Source organism: Parasteatoda tepidariorum, chromosome 9 (assembly GCF_043381705.1).
Source record: "Parasteatoda tepidariorum isolate YZ-2023 chromosome 9, CAS_Ptep_4.0, whole genome shotgun sequence".
Taxonomy (NCBI): Eukaryota; Metazoa; Arthropoda; class Arachnida; order Araneae; family Theridiidae; genus Parasteatoda; species Parasteatoda tepidariorum.
The window spans coordinates 30,862,742-30,881,050 of record NC_092212.1 but is presented as its reverse complement, the minus strand read 5'-3'; the positions used below and the strand labels follow the sequence as shown (position 1 = coordinate 30,881,050).

At 26.8% G+C, this 18,309-nt stretch overlaps 2 protein-coding genes across 4 annotated transcripts in view; one reads left to right on the top strand and one right to left on the bottom strand.

Moving 5' to 3' along the window:
• Positions 1–14,869, bottom strand: part of LOC107452194 (Minichromosome maintenance 5) — a 16,469-nt gene extending 1,600 nt beyond the window's left edge. Inside the window, exons 1-15 of one of the 2 annotated variants that reach the window (XM_043050988.2) lie at positions 14,586–14,869; positions 13,244–13,370; positions 13,035–13,163; positions 11,573–11,745; positions 10,837–10,995; positions 10,018–10,099; positions 9,651–9,907; positions 8,878–8,989; positions 6,686–6,754; positions 6,355–6,495; positions 4,715–4,891; positions 4,515–4,627; positions 3,761–3,886; positions 2,344–2,614; positions 1,584–1,766 (exon numbers count right to left, since the gene is read on the bottom strand). In XM_043050988.2, coding sequence (XP_042906922.1) covers positions 1,665–1,766; positions 2,344–2,614; positions 3,761–3,886; positions 4,515–4,627; positions 4,715–4,891; positions 6,355–6,495; positions 6,686–6,754; positions 8,878–8,989; positions 9,651–9,907; positions 10,018–10,099; positions 10,837–10,995; positions 11,573–11,745; positions 13,035–13,163; positions 13,244–13,370; positions 14,586–14,743 — 2,196 coding nt within the window. In that variant the 5' untranslated portion in view covers positions 14,744–14,869 and the 3' untranslated portion in view covers positions 1,584–1,664. Of the gene's footprint in view, positions 1–1,583; positions 1,767–2,343; positions 2,615–3,760; positions 3,887–4,514; positions 4,628–4,714; positions 4,892–6,354; positions 6,496–6,685; positions 6,755–8,877; positions 8,990–9,650; positions 9,908–10,017; positions 10,100–10,836; positions 10,996–11,572; positions 11,746–13,034; positions 13,164–13,243; positions 13,371–14,585 lie in introns of those variants that run through there. The other variant, XM_071184924.1, reaches the window with a different exon arrangement.
• Positions 14,870–15,016: 147 nt separating this feature from the next.
• LOC107452203 (ubiquitin fusion-degradation 1-like) overlaps positions 15,017–18,309 on the top strand; it is a 17,151-nt gene continuing 13,858 nt past the window's right edge. For both annotated transcript variants that reach the window (XM_016068532.3, XM_016068531.3), the window contains exons 1-4: positions 15,017–15,153; positions 15,365–15,479; positions 15,573–15,605; positions 17,877–17,998. In XM_016068532.3, the coding sequence (XP_015924018.1) occupies positions 15,151–15,153; positions 15,365–15,479; positions 15,573–15,605; positions 17,877–17,998 (273 nt within the window). In that variant the 5' untranslated portion in view covers positions 15,017–15,150. The remainder of the gene's footprint in view (positions 15,154–15,364; positions 15,480–15,572; positions 15,606–17,876; positions 17,999–18,309) is intronic.

Below are 18,309 nucleotides of genomic sequence, written 5' to 3'. Positions count from 1 at the left end.
TGTTAATGGGAAATAAAGAGATCAAAATATTAAAGAAATAAGAGATTTAAATTTTTAAGAAATAAGATATCAAAATATCAGCCCTAGCTATTTTAAATCCTTCTTGATACTTAGTTTATAGGCAACAGGCACTATATAATAAAAAAATTCTAAAACCATATTGCTTATTCTTTCAATAAATGTCTTTGAGCATTTATATAGTGAAAAATAATAGTCAAAATTTAAAAAAGTTTAATTTATTAGATTTTTTTTAGTAAAGAAGTGCTTGTTAATAGGAAATAAGATATCAAAATATCGGCCCTAGCTATTTTAAATCCTTCTTGATACTTAGTTTATAGGCACAATAAAAACTTGTAAAACCATATTGCTTATTCTTTCAATAAATGTCTTTGAGCATTTATAGAATGAAAAATAGTCAAAATATAAAAAAAGTTTATTTAAATTATTATTGATTCCTGTAAATTATTTTTACCCACCCACTGACAGTTTTTCTAAAACCAGAAGTGCAAGAAAAAATCCCTTATCATTACTAACTTTTATTTTCCAAAATAGAATTATTATTAACACATTGCTGACCGGCAACTTTTCTGAAAATTACCCCATGTGCCCGGCTATTGAAAGCGGATGTGGAAGTAAAACAATATAAATAAACTTTATAAAAAAAAAAAATTATTATTCAACTCTTAATATTTTTTTTGTATGATAAAAAGTATAACAATCACCTTCACGTAATAGTACACCACAAGTTTTGCAAATATATCGGGTTTCGTAAAGTTATAATTAATTGGTAGAGAATTAAATAGTAAAACTTGAAAAGTAAGGAAAATTACACCCACTTTTTAAAATAGTCACCACGAGATCACTGCTAACACGTGTGCTATGACTCGTGACCGGTCACCAATGCTTGGCCATGAAAACACGAGTTAACTCGTTACCGATCAGCAATGTGTTAACAAATCTTATTTAGTGCATTATCGACAGAAGTTGAAATTTTGTTTACATTACATATAGTGCTAACATTCCAATTCTGTTTTAAAATTACACATACTCTAAACAAGAACATGAAAAATTTTCCATGTTCATTCCAAGTATCCCAAATATTATTTGCTAGAAAATGCCATTGCCAACTTGAAATTGCAAGGGGTGGAAATCAAATAATTTCGCCTACTCTGAACGTTGGTAATTATTTGGAAATTGTAATATTTTTGGCATATACAAATACTATTTGGCATCTACATTTTTCTCAATTTTGTCACGATATTGCCATTTTATATTACATTTATTCAGATTGCAAAATTCCTGAATAGAGTAGCACAAAGAAACTCTCCATTTCCTTAAATTAAGTAATAGCTTTTTTTTTTTGTTTTGTTACTGCGTATAGGTAATCAGCAATCTGTGAGTACTGATACAGAAAGATTTAAGAAATATTTTGTACCATTTAATTTTTTACCAAATTAAATAAAGACAGACATATTCATTATATACACTTTTAATTTTGTATTTAACCAAAAGATCTAAAAATAGTGATAGTTTATATTCACCACTTGAGATATATTAAAAAAAATATATATATATTAAACATGTTATCAAAACACAAATTTTATTATACAAAGTATACAACACAAATATAAAAGAACGAATTGAATAAAAAGTCCAGTTGGTCTTTATTTAATTCTGTACAACATTTTTCTTTGCATTCTATGTTGAAGCTCTCCTCTCCTTATCATAAGATAAAGAACCTTGTAAATGGCCCTTTCAGGATATTTCTTTAAAAAAAAAATTATAAGCAACAATAAGTAAAACCATTATAATTAATAATAGAAAGGTTTTTCAAATATTATTAGCTTAAAAGTTTATCAAGATATTGACAATACCCACTAAGGAAACATTTCTTTTGAAAGTTTTTTGTCGCTACGAAGATTAAAATTTTGATTATATTTTAATATTTAAAAATTTTTCTTTTGAACAGAAAATTATTTTCATTGAAAATAAAATTAAAAAAATATATTAAAAGAAAAAATAATTGTAAACATTTAGATAAGGTTATTTTTTAATAGATGGGACAAATTTTTCCCACCCCACTTTTTCTCAAAGCAATATGAATCTATTCATTTGAGTGCCCTCTTTTTTCTATACCACTTCACTAAGGACAAAATTATAGACATGGTTAAGCTTTATAAGAAAAGCTGTCACCTATTAATTTGAAACTTTAACCCAGCATGAAGGTAAAAATCTTAGCTCTTTATTTATTACAGCTCAGTGCCTTAACTACTGTGCTAGAGCATATCCACAATATTTATATGCAAGTAAATTGTTTAAAAAAATACATATATTTATACTTACTTGTTTCAAGAAATCTTGAACTATGCTGAATTCCGAAACTTGAGAGCCAATAGCAAACCGTTTTTTAAGTTGTTTCTCAATGCGAAGTAGCATTTGATGCTCTTCTTCAGTTGTAAATCCTTCAGCACCAGCTAAATCACCAGAATGGGCAGCATCTAAAGTTGATACTTGGAAAAGACGCATGGCTTCATCGACATGGCGTTCTGTAGCAAATGGTTGAAGTTCCATTTTTGCAAGAGCTTCTGATATTCTGACAATAGCTTCAAGTTGTCTAAATATTTTATGAAGAGAATTAACTACTTTTACAGCAATATAAAAGTTATAACTGCCATTCTCATAAAGATGCCATTTTACATCAAAACTAAAAACGCTTCAATATAAAATCTAATATAATATTTATGTCTAAAGGGATAAAGAGGCAAAAAAAAAAGAGAAAACAAACAAAACTGAATACTTTGTGGGTAGCAAATTTATTAACTAGTGATATTTCTATTTAAGTGTTAATATATAAATTTGGTTGCTAGATGAGAAGTATCGAATTTTTACTAAAGCAATTTTAAGAAAAATTACTTAAATTATTTAAGAATAATAAAATGTTGGTAACAAAGTTTCATTTAAATAAGATTATATTAAAATAATATACAATACATAAATATGAAAGACTCAGATAAAACAGACAAACGAAACCTCAGTTTAATCGACACCTTTGAATAATATGTTATATCTTATAAACTGTTTATCTGAATAATATATTATACAGATTTAAAAATTTATAGTCTGTTTAAATAATAGGATTTAAATGTCAACCCTGGTCCCGCAGTGGACTGATCGTTAAGACACGGTTCCCAGCAGATCACCGAAGTCAAGCATCACTGGCTGCGGTCAGTGTGCGAGTGGGTGACCACTTGGATCAGTCTACGTAGGGACCGAGGGTGTACGGTATCAGGTCCTCGTTAAACTGTGCTACCGTAAAGTGCTTGACTTCGGGCGCAGGTCGTCGGGCTACCGAACCGGGAGTGCCTCCCCTCCGCAGAGGATCAAAATTGTGATGGCATGTCTTCGGATCATCCTCCGGGATGTTTTCCAGACCGTCATTAATAGCCCATTGTGCAGCTCTAGTGCGACGTAAATTAATAACAACAAATGTCAACCGTGACAAGAACTATTTAAATTATAACTTGGTTTAATTATTTGACCAAGTTATAATTGAAAGAGTTCATTTAGTTAAGTAAAGTTCCGTTTTAATTATAGTTCCAATTTAATTTTAGTTCTACTGTTATTTTAACTTGGATATTGTTTAATTATTAGTAGGTTTAATTAAATTTTTTAGTTACAACTTGGAATAACCCAACAAACTTATCACAAATATCTTAATAAATTTTTGTTGTCAAAAATAATAATAATCATTCGCATTTACCTTACAGTAATTGGAATGTTTGACTTTTTCTCCATTCCTTGATGCTCTTTGCTACTACTACGCATAAAAAGATAATAATTTTTCAACTTATCAGCAGCCTCATTGGATAGACGAGGACCACATCTCCTAATACATTGAAGAAATTAAAGTTATTAATATTTCATTAGTAATTAGTTTAATTTTTAATGTACCAAATATTTAAAATTAGATAAACCAACTAACTTTTCTGAAAACAAACCAGTAGAAAAACAAAAGTGTTTAAACGTCATTGTACATACAAACAAAACAGAAATGTATTACACTGTTTACTAAAAAAACTTTCAGTTAACATTTCATCATTATGGCTTAAATATTTCTTGTTACTCTATTTATATGTAACTTATTTAGCAGGTTTAAACAACTATTTTTAAATAGAAAAATAAGTATGACAAATATTTATACATGATCTAATATTAAATATGTAATTTTTATGTTTTTTAACACTATTGAAAAAGGAAAATATTAAAAACCCAGAAATTTAAAACACCTATTATGAATATTAGCATAAATAACACTTATTAACTATGTTGTTTACAATTACCAAAACAACATTAATTAATGGTTCCTACTTTTCGAAATAATTAAAGAAAATTTTATTATTATTAAATTGAATTACCTTGATCTTAATAAATTGAAAATTTTAATATAGTTTTAAAAAGAAAAGTTTAATATGAAACTGTTTTATTTTCTAAACCAAATGTAAATAAAAACTCACATTCGACAATAAGCAATGTATTTCTTCAATGTGCTGAGGCTCAATTCACCTTCCACCTCTTCTGTAGCTTGTAAAGCATTCATATGTAAGGCCATCACATGCTTAGCTAAAGTCTACAAAAAGATAAAAGAAATTAAAGAATCTTAGAATCAATCAGTAAATAAAAAAATTAATGAATGTTTCCAAATAAATTTAAGTACACTATCTTTCTTTTCATCATGATCATCCTTCACAATGAAAATCATATCAAATCTTGATAAGATTGTAGGCATAAAATCAATATTAGCTTCAGCTTTGCTTTCATCCCATCTGCCAAAAACACTGTTTGCTGCAGCAAAAACTGCACACCTTGAGTTTAGGGTTGTGGTAATTCCTGCCTGTAAAGAAAAAAAATTGAAAACATGTAATTTTTTTTAAAAGGAATATTTAGAGCTATTGATGTTGTTTTCGTTCATTTTAAATATTTAAGATTTAGTGAAACAGGCTATAAAAACTTCAGTTAAAATGAGAAACTTGTAACTTTAATATTTCCTATTTAGCCTAAAAGCATGCAGGCTGATAGTAACGAGTTTACAAAAAATAATAAAAATATCTGGCCGATAAGGAAATACCAAAGAATTTTCTAATAAGGCAGGCACATAACAAAATGACATTGGCATGAGGAAAGAAACAGACTTTTCAATTAGCTAATACATGTAGAAAAATTCAGAAAACCTTTTCGGCAGAGACTTTACTTGAAATTGAAGAGAGAGAAAAAATTAGAAAGAGAAAAACAAGATAAAGTGGGAAATTTTGAATCTCTGAAAGAATCTTATGTCTGATAGATGAGGCATAAGGAAAGAAACAGACTTTTCAATTAACTAATACATCTAGAAAAATTCAAAAAAAAAAAACTTTTCGGCAGAGACCTTATTTGAAATTGAAGAGAGAGAAAAAATTAATAAGAGAAAAACAAGATAAAGTGGGAAATTTTGAATCTCTGAAAGAATCTTATGTCTGATAGATGAATAAATGATACATGATCACAAAAATTCATTAATAGTTTTTAATAAAAATTTCAATTCATTAAGAAATAATAATTTCTTTGGCATTTAGTAAAATTTGCTTGCTGAAAATTTTTCATAGCTTCTAATTTTTAAATAGTGTTCACACATCTATCTTAAAGCTAGTGACATACAGAATTTTTTAACACCAGAAAGAATTCCTTATATTGATTTAATATATAAGTAGTGAGTAAAAATTTTATACACTAATACCAAAGACAAATGATATTGTGTCACAGAAATGTCACCACAACACATTTCCCAAAGTTTATTCTTGGCCTAGTTATGACAGAACCCCTATTTACTGTGATGCTATAGATTTGAAAATCAAATGTTCTACAGTCATAGTTTTATTGACACCTGCTTAATTTATTTTTAATTGCAGGGATCAACGCAGACTTTCAGTGAAATCAAGTCAACTTTTAAATCTTTGTCAAAAGTACAAGAAACATAAGATCGTCTAAGTCATAAAATGCAATAGACTAAGATGGCTTTGACATCAATTCCGACCTGATAATACAAACTCAGTAAAAAGCTCATTTTTATGAATATCACAGGAAACAGAAAACAAGGAAAATTACCAATTAAGTGGCTTGGCGGAGGAGGACTAATATAATAAATAAGGGCAACTAGAAAAGCCTTCTTATTGCTGCAGGTAGGGCCAGATGGCAAAAACTATTTGGGACGGAATTGGCCTTGGAAGAAGAAATAAAGGCAATAAGATGGAAATTCTTTTTACTTTGTTTTGATCAACATATGTGACTAGAAGGCTAAGTGAATTATATAAAAAAAATTACTTTAGCAATGGAAATTGTTTGCTGCTCCATAGCTTCATGAATAGCTACTCTGTCATCTTCTCTCATTTTATCAAATTCATCAATACAAACGACACCACCATCAGCAAGAACCATTGCTCCTCCTTCCATGATGAAATTCCTCTAAAAAAATTACAATATTTAATACATGTTCCTATGAAATTAATAAAATTAGTAGTGATTTATAACAAAGCACAAAAAAAAAATGTGTAAACATTCAATCAAGCAAGTTTAACTACATTCAATTTTTATTATTTGCAAAATTAGGTGTACGTTTTTAATTTTTTTTTAAAAAATATATATATATACTTACAGAGTGAGGATCCCTTATGACAGATGCTGTCAAACCTGCAGCACTGCTACCTTTACCAGAAGTATAAACCTAAAAATGCAAACTCAATTATAATGGGAGAAACAGACATTTAAAATATTTGATGAACTAAGTGGATGAAAGCTGTGACATTTAAATGAATTTTACTAAATTAGCTTTAAAGTTTCTACATTGACAATGAATCTTATGCCTTGCACTACTTCTCTGCAAGTTTCCAATCAGTAAAAGATCTATGAATTCCTAAGACTCGTTAAAACTATAAGCATTAATTTAATTTGTTACTAAAAATATGCATTCCAAGATTACATCTCAATTAGATATTATCAAATGCACTAGAAACATTCTCTTATAAATTTTAAAACACCCTACGATTGTCACTTGGTACCTTCATCCGCTGAGATCTTGTCAATAAAATAAATAATGAAGATCTTAAATAATTGAATCGGAAATAGTTAAATAAGATCTTCAAGAGAAGAATTGAAAAATCTGCATTTGTATTCTAAGAAAATAGGAAGTACTGTAGGGACGCAAAAATCAAGAATAACACAACAAAATCTATTTTATCAGAACAACTACGAACACTACATTATTCTAAAGCTAAAATTATGCTTTTAAAATATTCAAATTTTTTAATAGTCATTGAATTTACAAATCGAAACCCCAATAATAAAGATATATATGAACTTTTTAATTGCCATCATGTTGAGTTCCCAGAAAAAAGAGGGATTAGATACTTTTTTTATTCAATGAAGAAATTTTTTAAACAAGAAATCTAGTAAAATTCTATTAAAGGTTTCAGACATTTCAAGAGTTTAACAATGCAACCAATAAAATTTATAGCAACAATTTGCCAGTACATTATTTAGAGAAATTGTTTCTAAAGACTAGCTTTCTTTTATGCAAACCGTCAACAAAAATTTTTCTCAACAATAAAACATTTTTATCAAGGTTTCTCTAAAAGTTTACCAGTTAAAAGCAACTTCGGTTTTAGAATTAGGTGAAAATAATACGGAAAAAAAAACCCTATTTTGCATAAACCTTTAAGCGCTTAAAAAGAAATTTAATTGTCTCAAATATTTAAACTTAAAATACAGAAAATGTATTATCAATGTACTTTCTGTTCTTTAAGGTTAAATAATGAAAGGAAAAAAACTACAATTTATTTTCAGTAATTAATAACGAAGTTTTATTGCTGAATTAAGGTTCTAAATGTTAATACTTATAGGTTAGAATGGTCAACCCAAAGCACGGGGAGATACACTTCTCAAATAGTCTATGCGTGGCCTTAAAAAAGCATTTTATAAAAATGCTACATAAAAGCTTTTCTGAAACTCTTTCTGATTTACTTAGCAAGGCAACTAACCCTCAGAAATTTGTTTTGACAAGGAAAAGCAGAATTTAGCCTTAGATTTTTTGCAACGACACTGAATTATCTATCACAGGCTGCATCACTTTGAGAAATGGTTAAACAACATAACTTGATCAATCAACTGCAAGCATAACTTCATTACTTTTTCTGTTACTGATTTTAGACAATGTTGTATCGATTCTATAAAAAGAATGAAAAAAATTCTCATATGTCTTCAAGTTTTGCACAAAACTGAGTTTCCTTAATAGTAAAAACAAAGTCATCCTTTCCTAAAACTTCTCCTAACACAGATTAACTATCAATAAAAAACTTGGTACTTGAAAATGAAACAACTGAAATATTACTCAAATTAGCTATTTTAGCATGAACCAATCTCAAACATGAAATTATTTGTACATGCTTTGTTAAAAGCAATGTTACTTATTATTTATTTATTGTTTGATTTATCAGATGTTTTAAAAAAGATGTTCTACAAAAAAGGAAGAGGAAAAAAGATTTAAGAATATATCAAAGACATCCAAAATTACTAATGTGGAGGAATGAATTTTAGAAGCTGCATGCAAAGCCTTCAAATACAAACACTAATGGCCTGAGGACCTGAGCTTGGGTACAAAAATCACAGATTCAGGCCAAAAGTTTCAGAGTTGGCCAATTTGTATATGTTATATGAATTAGCTATTGAATAGCACTGATAAGATACATCAAATAATATAGAAAATGAATGAACATAAGAATTTTTTTCTTCAAAAAAACACTATTATATAAACAATTGAGGAAAATAGGAAGATAAATAATAAAAACTTACTCCAACAGGAGCGACTTTTTCAACAAACTTGAGAAGCTGACTTTTTGCAGTTCCTGGATCACCAAGAAGTAAAATATTTATATCACCCCTTCTGGTCAAACCATCAGGCATCCTAAAGAACATTTTCTTTAATAAAAAATTAAACTTAACTTTGTCTTGATAAAAATTAAATTAAACTAAAATGTGTTTTTATACATGCTGAAAGAAAGGTTATGAAATATTTTGTTTTATTAAGGTTAAACAAAGGTTGTTTAATGTTTTCTTTGTTTATAATAAGAATTTTTGTGAAAAGTCTACCTTTAACTTTGTTAATATGGTATTTGTTACAAGGTATCCTAATTTTGTAGAAAGTCATAAAAATTAATGATTTGATTAGACTTTTTGCTAAGGATATGTCTTGGGAAATTTTACTTATTTCATATCATAATTCTATTAATTTCATAATATCTACACCTCAACTTAATTGTTTTCCTTATAAAATTCATAAGTTATCCTTCAATAAACCATATTAAAAAAGACTAAGTCTTTATCAATCCATAAATTTAAAGATTAAATTTGATTATTATTATACATTCAGAAAAATGAATACTAATATATTTTTGGCAGTGGCGTTATTTATCACAAACCTAAAATTAAAGAAATAATGAGAAAAATTAAACAGAGGGGAAAAAAAGAACATTCCAGAATGAATATCATGTCAGAAGTCTGTGATGAGATAAATCAGACACAAGAAAATTAATTGAGCAGTTTTAAAACAGATAAAAATAACTTACCTTTTACGAGATCCTCCAAACAACATACAAGCAACAGCTTTCTTGATATCGACAGAACCATAAATTGAAGGTGCAATACTCTTGGTAATACGGTCAAGAATATTAGGACTACTAGCCAGGAATCGAAATGTCTCTTCTTCTTCCGAAGTGAAGGTAATTCCGGTAGAACGCCCAGCGCCTTCAGTAACGACTGAAATTCCGACAACTCGGATATAGGGATTACGAATTCCAACATTAGCTTTTTCAGACTGACCTTTCTACAATACAAAAATATTTCTTCAAAATTCTTAAAACTAAAAGAAAATTGCTTAATAAAGGTTGAAACGAAATGATTATCTAAGAAAGATTCATAAATGAAATAACATACTTTTGAGCGTGAAACTTTTTTAATGGAGTATATGCCAAGAACAGTCACTCTATTTCCAGGAACAACTCTTTCACATAGATTCCTAAATAAAAAAAGTAAATATTATATAACATTAATTATTTTAGTAAAAGACACAATTTCATTTATTTATATGAATTTTTAATATCTATCAGTAAGTGCATTGCTACGAAAATCATTTCAATAAATTAGAAATGATAAACTTCAGAAAAAAGTAAAATAGCATCGTAAAATTTATTTTTTTATTATGATGTTCAAATAATAATAATAATGAAAAGCCTAATAAAATTATGTAAAACAAGTTTGAATTTGAAATCCAAAAATTTTTCCATTATTGTTATAATCCATAACTTTAGAAAATTTAAATTTAAGTATAATATCAGGGATCTGTCTAAGTTTTTCTGAGAGGTACCTATTTTGTGAAAATTTAGACATAATTTGTGAAAATTAAAAAATATATTAAAAAATCAGCACACAAATATGGATTTATCGTTTCTTAGGGAATACAAAAATTTTAAGAAAAAGTATTTTGTGAAGCTACCATTTTTCCTAAAGTTGAATTTGTGAAGGCACTGCTAAACGGTAGTAAATTTGCCCTGGACAGAACCCTGAATATCCATCTTAAGATTAGCATGTTCTAATAAAATAAAAGCCTCCTTATAAAATGATGTTAATAAATTGATAAAAAAAATATATGGATATACCATTACTTAATTTATAACTAAATTTAACCACATCTTTAATGGTGAATGAAAATACATGGCTGTTGTTGAATTAAAAAAAGGAAAAAGATTTTATTACCGGTCGCAGTAAAGCATAAGGTGACGAGGCATTTCCCCATGTGGAACATAATCTGGAGATTCTTGCATTTTGAGTATTTGGTAATCAACACATTCACATTTATCAGGAACAATAAAATATGGATCGACTGGACAACGAGTCTGCCCTGTAGTTTGATCACTGCAAAATATATAAATAAATGTAAAAAATTTATACATAATAGTTTAAGAAGCTGCATCATTGTTTAAAATTATTTACTATTCAGCTGGAAACCAAATATTAAGCATATTAACTATTTATAAACTAACTAGTTTATTTGATAAACTACAATGTTAATATGTAATAAAAGATACTTACAGATATTTTTTTTAAAATAATAAAATAATAAATTTAAGCAATCTTGAGTCTTGTGATGCAGTTTCTTTGTACATACATAGTTACAGATGGGAATAAAAAAGTGACTACTTGAAAGATATCTTTATGTTTGATTTACTATATTACTTCCAATTTTGCATTTTTTTTTTTAAAACAACAATGTTTCAAAAAAGCTTTTACAACAAAGTAATATTTAATTTAAATTAGAATGTTTAATAATTAGAATAATGTTTAACAATTACGAAAAGAAAGCATGATTTTAAAATTTCAGTTTATTGTTTAATAATTAATATGTTGATGTTTTAAAAAAAAATTACACTCACAAATTATAATAACTACATAAAACAGTGTATAAATTATATTAAAAAAACACAATACTTACGTGTTGCATCTCCTTGGTAAGTTATAACCATCAAGACCAGGTTTGATTTTAATTTTCGGAACAATTTCTTTACAGGAACGACATTGTATGCTGATACAGGTTGCTTTGGCTTGGACATTAGAAGCAGCAATAATGATCCCAGGTACTTTTACTAATTTTGATATATGATCAGACTGAAAAGATAGTCATTATTGGATTAAAATCTTAAGAAAACTACAGTGGAAAATTTAAATGCTTTCAATTATTAATTCAAACAAAAATTAAAGATATAAATTTCATTACTGCAACAGTAGAAAATAAATTCTAACAGTTAAAAATTTAAGCTTTCTTTAATTATAATAGTTAAAACAGGCTACAATGTTAAATTAAGTAAAGGCTATATTTTTATGATCATTTAATAACAGTAAAAATTTAAGATCATAGGCAAAACATTTTAAGATTCATTGTATTATTCTAAGGCTATTGTAATTATACATTCTAAAAATAAGACTTGTAATAGAATCCACAAAAAATAATATTAGCTAAAAATATCAATTTTTAAATGAAATGTATAGAATAGCACTCCAATACTTAAGAATGCAGGAATTCTAATGAACCTTTAATACCTTAAAAGAAATATTTTTTAAAAATGCTTACAAAACTGTTTTTAATCATTACTATTTATTTTTGTTAAATATTGAGTTTTCAAAAAAAAGCTTTTTTTCAATGGTGACTTTGAAGTATTTTTTATCATCGAATAAGAAAACTACTTTAAATTGAAAAGGGATTAAATTTTAGCTGTTGAGAATCTGGACTTTACACTAATCATGATTTATTATAATTATTAGCCAAAAGCCAGCCACTAATAGCTTAAATTCATAACTAGAAAAAAATGTACAAAAAGTAACAAAATTAAAATTTAGGAGCTAAAATTTTATCATTTTTCGAGAAATCTGCTTAAAATAAAGTCAGGCATTTTAAAGACATGCATTTTTCCATTATATACATGCATATTTTCGTCACATATGTTAAAAATTATTTCTAAGAGAGTAATTCTTTTCAAAATACTCTCATATTTATACTTGATCATGATAACTTCAATTGAGAAGCTTAATTGCCAGATTGTTATACTTGTAAAAAATTAATATATATAATTTATACACTGGATTTGAAGTGGCCAAAAATTTTACCCTTTGAATTTGCTTGGTTTTTGTGATGCAGTTTACAAGCACAATGCTCATGTTTTGTTTTTCAGGTATCATTGCTCGATTGTCAGCAATATTCGGTGACAAACTTAGCATAGCCAATGGTACAGAAATCTTACACATCCTTTGTTTATCTTAATACTAATTTTGCAACTCACCCTCAAAGTAGAAATTTTTTTAAAGCAAATGATGAGCACAAATTGTAGTTGCACAAATTGTAGAAGAAATAGAGTTATAAATATTATTTTAGATAATAAATAAAAAGAATTTCAACTTACCTTTAATTCTCTCAATAAACAAGGATTTGCATTTGAGCGCAATGTTATTTGAATATCTTGAATCTCTTCTTCCCCTTCGGGGCGTGGACGAGTGATTTCATCAGCTACTTCCTTTGCAGCTTCTTCAAACTGAAAGTGTAATTAACATATATTGAAACATGTTAATCAATTTTAGCATTAATTTACATATCAAGTAAACTGGAAATTACCAGAGGAAGATATTCTGCAGGCTGTTTGTTCAGTTTTTCTCCTAGAAGTTCATCAAAGTCAGTCAAATCTTCAAGAGCAATTTCTAACCAGTACTGTTTCATATTATAATGCTGCTTTAGCTGATCACTGTGAAATATAGTTTTTATAAGAAACTGAAGTCTGAATTACTAATTAAAAACATACAGATAGTTGCAGGAGAGAGTTAAAATAGAGAGTTTCTTTCACAGAGTAATTTGATTAGTCCTAAACTTTTATCAATGCACGTTAATAGCAAAATGTTTAGTAACATCAATAACATATTCAAAAGCTTATTTTGCATCAGGGTAGAGACACTAAAAAAAACTTGAACCCTTATTTAAAGTCTAACTTCAGAACCCTTATTAAAAAACAATTCTAACCAAAATTTTAATTCACGCGAATAATTCAGGCAGCCCAGGAGAAATTTTGGGTCCCAAGAAATAGAAAAATTGGCATAAAATTTACATTGTAATAAGAATTTGTCATTTTAGAAATTATAATATATTATTTATTCAATACACATTAATTTTTATTTTATTCAAGAATTTTTTAAAAATCAATTTAGTTAAAGGAAAAATTTTAACGAAAGTTTATCTACTTCGAGTTAGATGATTTTTTTAGTGTTTAGTGGGCGGCTTCCCAGAAGTTGTCAAGACTTAGCAATCATTCTGCAGCAGTTCACGATACAAAAATATAAAAATATGCAAGTTTGAAATCCATTTGACGTCTTAGATTATAGAACAGGGGTCTGTCCAGGCCAAATTTCCTACTGTTTAGAGGTCCCTTCACAAATTCAACTTTAGGAAAAACTTTTTCTTAAAATTTTAATTTCGTATCCCATAAGAAAAAATAAATTCATATTTTTGCATTGATTTTTTAATAGGATAATTTTTAATTTTCGCAAAATATGTCTAAATTTTAACTAAATAGGTACCTTTCAGAAAAATCTAGACAAACCCCTGCGGAAATATCACAGAAGTTTTGATATCAATAATATAACTCATGTTCCTGTAGAAAATGCCTTTTGAAATTTCACTGCCATAACAATATAATTTATCTCAAAGTAGAAAAAATACAGCTTCTCCAAAACAATACTTAATCCATTCTTTGTAAAGCTAAAATTTTATGCAAATTAGTTGAAAACATAAGAAAATGTTCATTTATACGCATTAAAATAAAATACATAGCAATAGTAAATAAAATTTAGAGCTTATATCAAATATAAAAATATCGATAATTTCAGCGACAATGTTTAGCATGTATAAAGAAGCATTTACTTCAAAAACAAATGACATTGATTAAATAAAGTTCAAGTAATTTTACCGATATATGTAAACATAGTTTTCTTCTTGAAATTGTTTGATGAAATCTTTGAATCTCTTTTTAGCCTGTTGAAGATCTGTTTTTTGAACATCACCATCTCCTTGATCAAAGAAAAAGCTGTCACTGTAAAACACACCACCTTCATCAAACCCAGCCATTATTTAAGATAAAAATTAAATTTAAAACTATTATATTGCAATATTTTGACAGAAAGCACTTTGTTATGGTTGTTCAAGAAAAAGAGCGGACAAAAGTTGCGCGGGAATTACCAGCGGTTTCGGTTTCAGTCAAATTGATGTAAAAAATAATAATTAATTACACAAGACTTGCATAAATTCTGGAAATGAGGAAATTATTTCAATAATTATTTTATTCCATTTTTTACTGAATTTTTTTGTCCAGATTTTTATTTTCGTTGAAAAATATTTTTTTTATTTATTTAAAAAGAAGTTGGCAATAACTGTTATTTGTTTTCTTTCGAGTTCAGTTTTCTTTTTGTATAATGATTAATCATTTATTCCAGCTAGTTCTATAAAATATAAAAGAAATTTTATTCTGTCGTACAATGGTATGACAATTTCATTTACTTCAATATCTAACTTATTTTGCATCATACAAGTATTTTAATTAGTTATAAATGTTTTATATGTTTCATTAAATATCTTTTTCTTTGTGCATAGATATAGTTTTGAAATTTCTCTTATTTCAATGTGATTCATGTAGAAACAAAACGTTTCTACTATTTTATAACTTTTTTTAATTGAAATTTATTATTTTAGTTTTCTTTTAATGGGTTATTTGAACCTGTTCGACCATTTAATACCCAGTATCGATGTTATTCTGTATGTATGCTTCCAGGAAATGAGAGAAAAGATGTCGAACGAGGTGGAAAAAGTACGTTATTAATCTCATTTGGTATAGCTTTTAATTTTAATTAATCAGTTAAGATAGTTTTGTATTTACATATGATTATTTTTAATTTTGCAGTCATAATGCCTCCATCATCTTTAGATCACTTAGGTAAATATGATATCTTTCATTTTTTTATTGTAATATAAAAATATTTACGGAGAAATAACTATTATAAGAATTATTAAACTACACTTTTTATATTGTCGATAATGTACTAATCTGAAATTAGTAACTTTATAGTTGTTGATGTGTTGCATTTGAAGAACATTTTATTTTTTACACTACATGTTTTCCATTGTGTTCTATCAAAATTTTACAGAATTCTAGACAATTGATCAGAATTTTTGTTATTTATAGCAAATTTTGAATAATTATTGAATATAAAGTAATTTCTAGGTAAAATATAAAAGCTAAAGATATTTTGCTTTATTTTCAAATATGCAAGTGTCTAACTTAAAGTGTCAATTTTGGTTGTTTGTATTTTGGTTGGTTTAAAGTGTCAAGTTATGTTTGCCAGATCCGAGCAAATAATTTTTTTTTTCAATTTTTTATTTAATTATTTTAGTTGTCCATTTTATATAAATAAATAAAAATGCTGTATTTTTTGCAATGTGGCAGTTTTGAAATATTGAAAGAAAAGCTTAATTTCTCTCACCTTTTGAACCGAAAAGTACCCAGAGAACATGTGTTATTCTTTACAACGAAAACTTGTGCTCTGAATCTATTCTACTGGGAACAGTTTTCTAAGAATACCATCTGATTTTATCCCTCTTGAATTGCTTTTTTAAAGTTTGTAAGAAATATGTTTTTAATTGAAGAAAAAAAAGTTCTAAAGCACTTTTTTGAAAAAATTGACCTTCTCAAGGAAAGGTCTCATTTTCTCCAAATTTAGCAAAATAACAATTATTAATTTTTTGGAAATTATTCTATTTTGGAAAATTTAGTGAGAGTATTAAGTTACACTCTTTGAATTTTATTATAATGGAAGATAGTTCAAATGGCATTTTGTGATAAATAGCCAACTACAAGAGAAAACTTTTCATTTGAGAATTTTTTTTCTCTCATTTGAGTGCATGTTTTGTTATTACATCTGTCAAGTTTGCAAAATGATATGATAATTTGCACTTTGATGAAGGTCACAGATTTCACCAATTGAAAACTTTCTGATAAGAAATGAAGGCAAGGAATAGTCTTTTTAAGTTTGTTTCATTACACATAAAACAAAAAAGAACTTAAACGCTAGTTAATACTGATTTATGAAAATATTACTTGTAATAACTTTACTCAGCTCCTCAAATTAAATTATGTTAATTAGTAGTCCTTATCACTCTCCAGTTTACTGCTATGCTTTGTTTCTAATGTTTAAATAACTTCATAAGACAAAATTTAAATGTAAAAATCTGTACTAGGTTGATTGCAACAAAAAGAAAAGTGTAAAAAAATGTCCAATGTTCTGTAGACCCAGTCTCATAAAAAACAAGGTTAAATAAAAAAAAGCAAACAAATTTGAAAATATTAAAAAAAAATCTGATTTTTTTTTTCATCAGCCCTCCAAAACTATGTATTTTTAATTTTTAGCATTATTTTAAAAAAATATTTACAAAATACTTATTATTTTTAACTAAAGTGGTCAAAATTATCTTACGTTATCTGAATGTATAATAGTCACAAATAGTTATTTTTATTCTATCACATGATTTTGTGAAGACATAGACCAAATTCGTTAGTTAGACATCAAAGGAAGAGTAAATTAACTTATATCAAGAAGTATTAAAAAAATTATTTTAAATTACTATTAGTTAAAAAGAATATTTTAAAATACTATTAATTGAACAAGTATTTTTTCATCATTTATATACACTAACTACACATTTATTCATTTTCAGAAATACTTGTATTTAAATAAGCATAAAACTAAATGGGTACAATTGAATTATGTTTTGTAAACATTGAATCATTTTAGATACAACTTATAGGAAATTGTAATTTAAAAGTTTCCTGCCACTTTGAAAATCTTTTTATTTATTTATTTTTTTAGTCTATATTGAACATCAAACAATAATTTAGGTTTACTCTCCTTTCATTAATCTTTCTGGATAATCTTTTCAATATTATTGAAATCAAATTTTAAAACAAATGACAACCTTAAAAATACATTTATAAACTATATTGTATAAAAATCAATGAATTTTTTTTTTTAAAATTCAAGTCTTTTATCATCTCAATCCTGCTAATAAAGTATACTGTTGATGAATTTAATTGAAAAATCAAAATCTATGTTTTGCAAGATTAAAATAAAACTATTTTCATTACTTTAATAAATACTATTGAAATATTCTCTTATGCATAATTAATTTGTTCCCATTTTATTTGTTCCAGCACGTCTAAATATTGTATATCCCATGCTCTTTAAATTGACAAACAAAAAGACTAATCGAATTACTCACTGTGGTGTGTTAGAGTTTGTTGCTGATGAAGGAAAAGTTTATTTACCATACTGGGTAAATATATTTATAGCACTCATATTTTGTATATTCTGGCATAAGTTTTTTCTTTTCCAAACTACATGAGTTTTTCTGCAATTAATTTGAATTACAATAATATTAAATTTAATAAGTTATGAGGGTTACATTCTAATGTTTCTCTTTTTAATCTTATGAAAATTTCAAGATGAATTTAATTTGAAATTTGTTGGAAGTAGATAAGAATATTAGGTTTCAATGTTGAAATGTCACTATTTTCTTGCATACAATATTTTTTTAAAATATATATATATATATAGGTTTGTTTTGAGACCGAGTTTTGCTCTTGT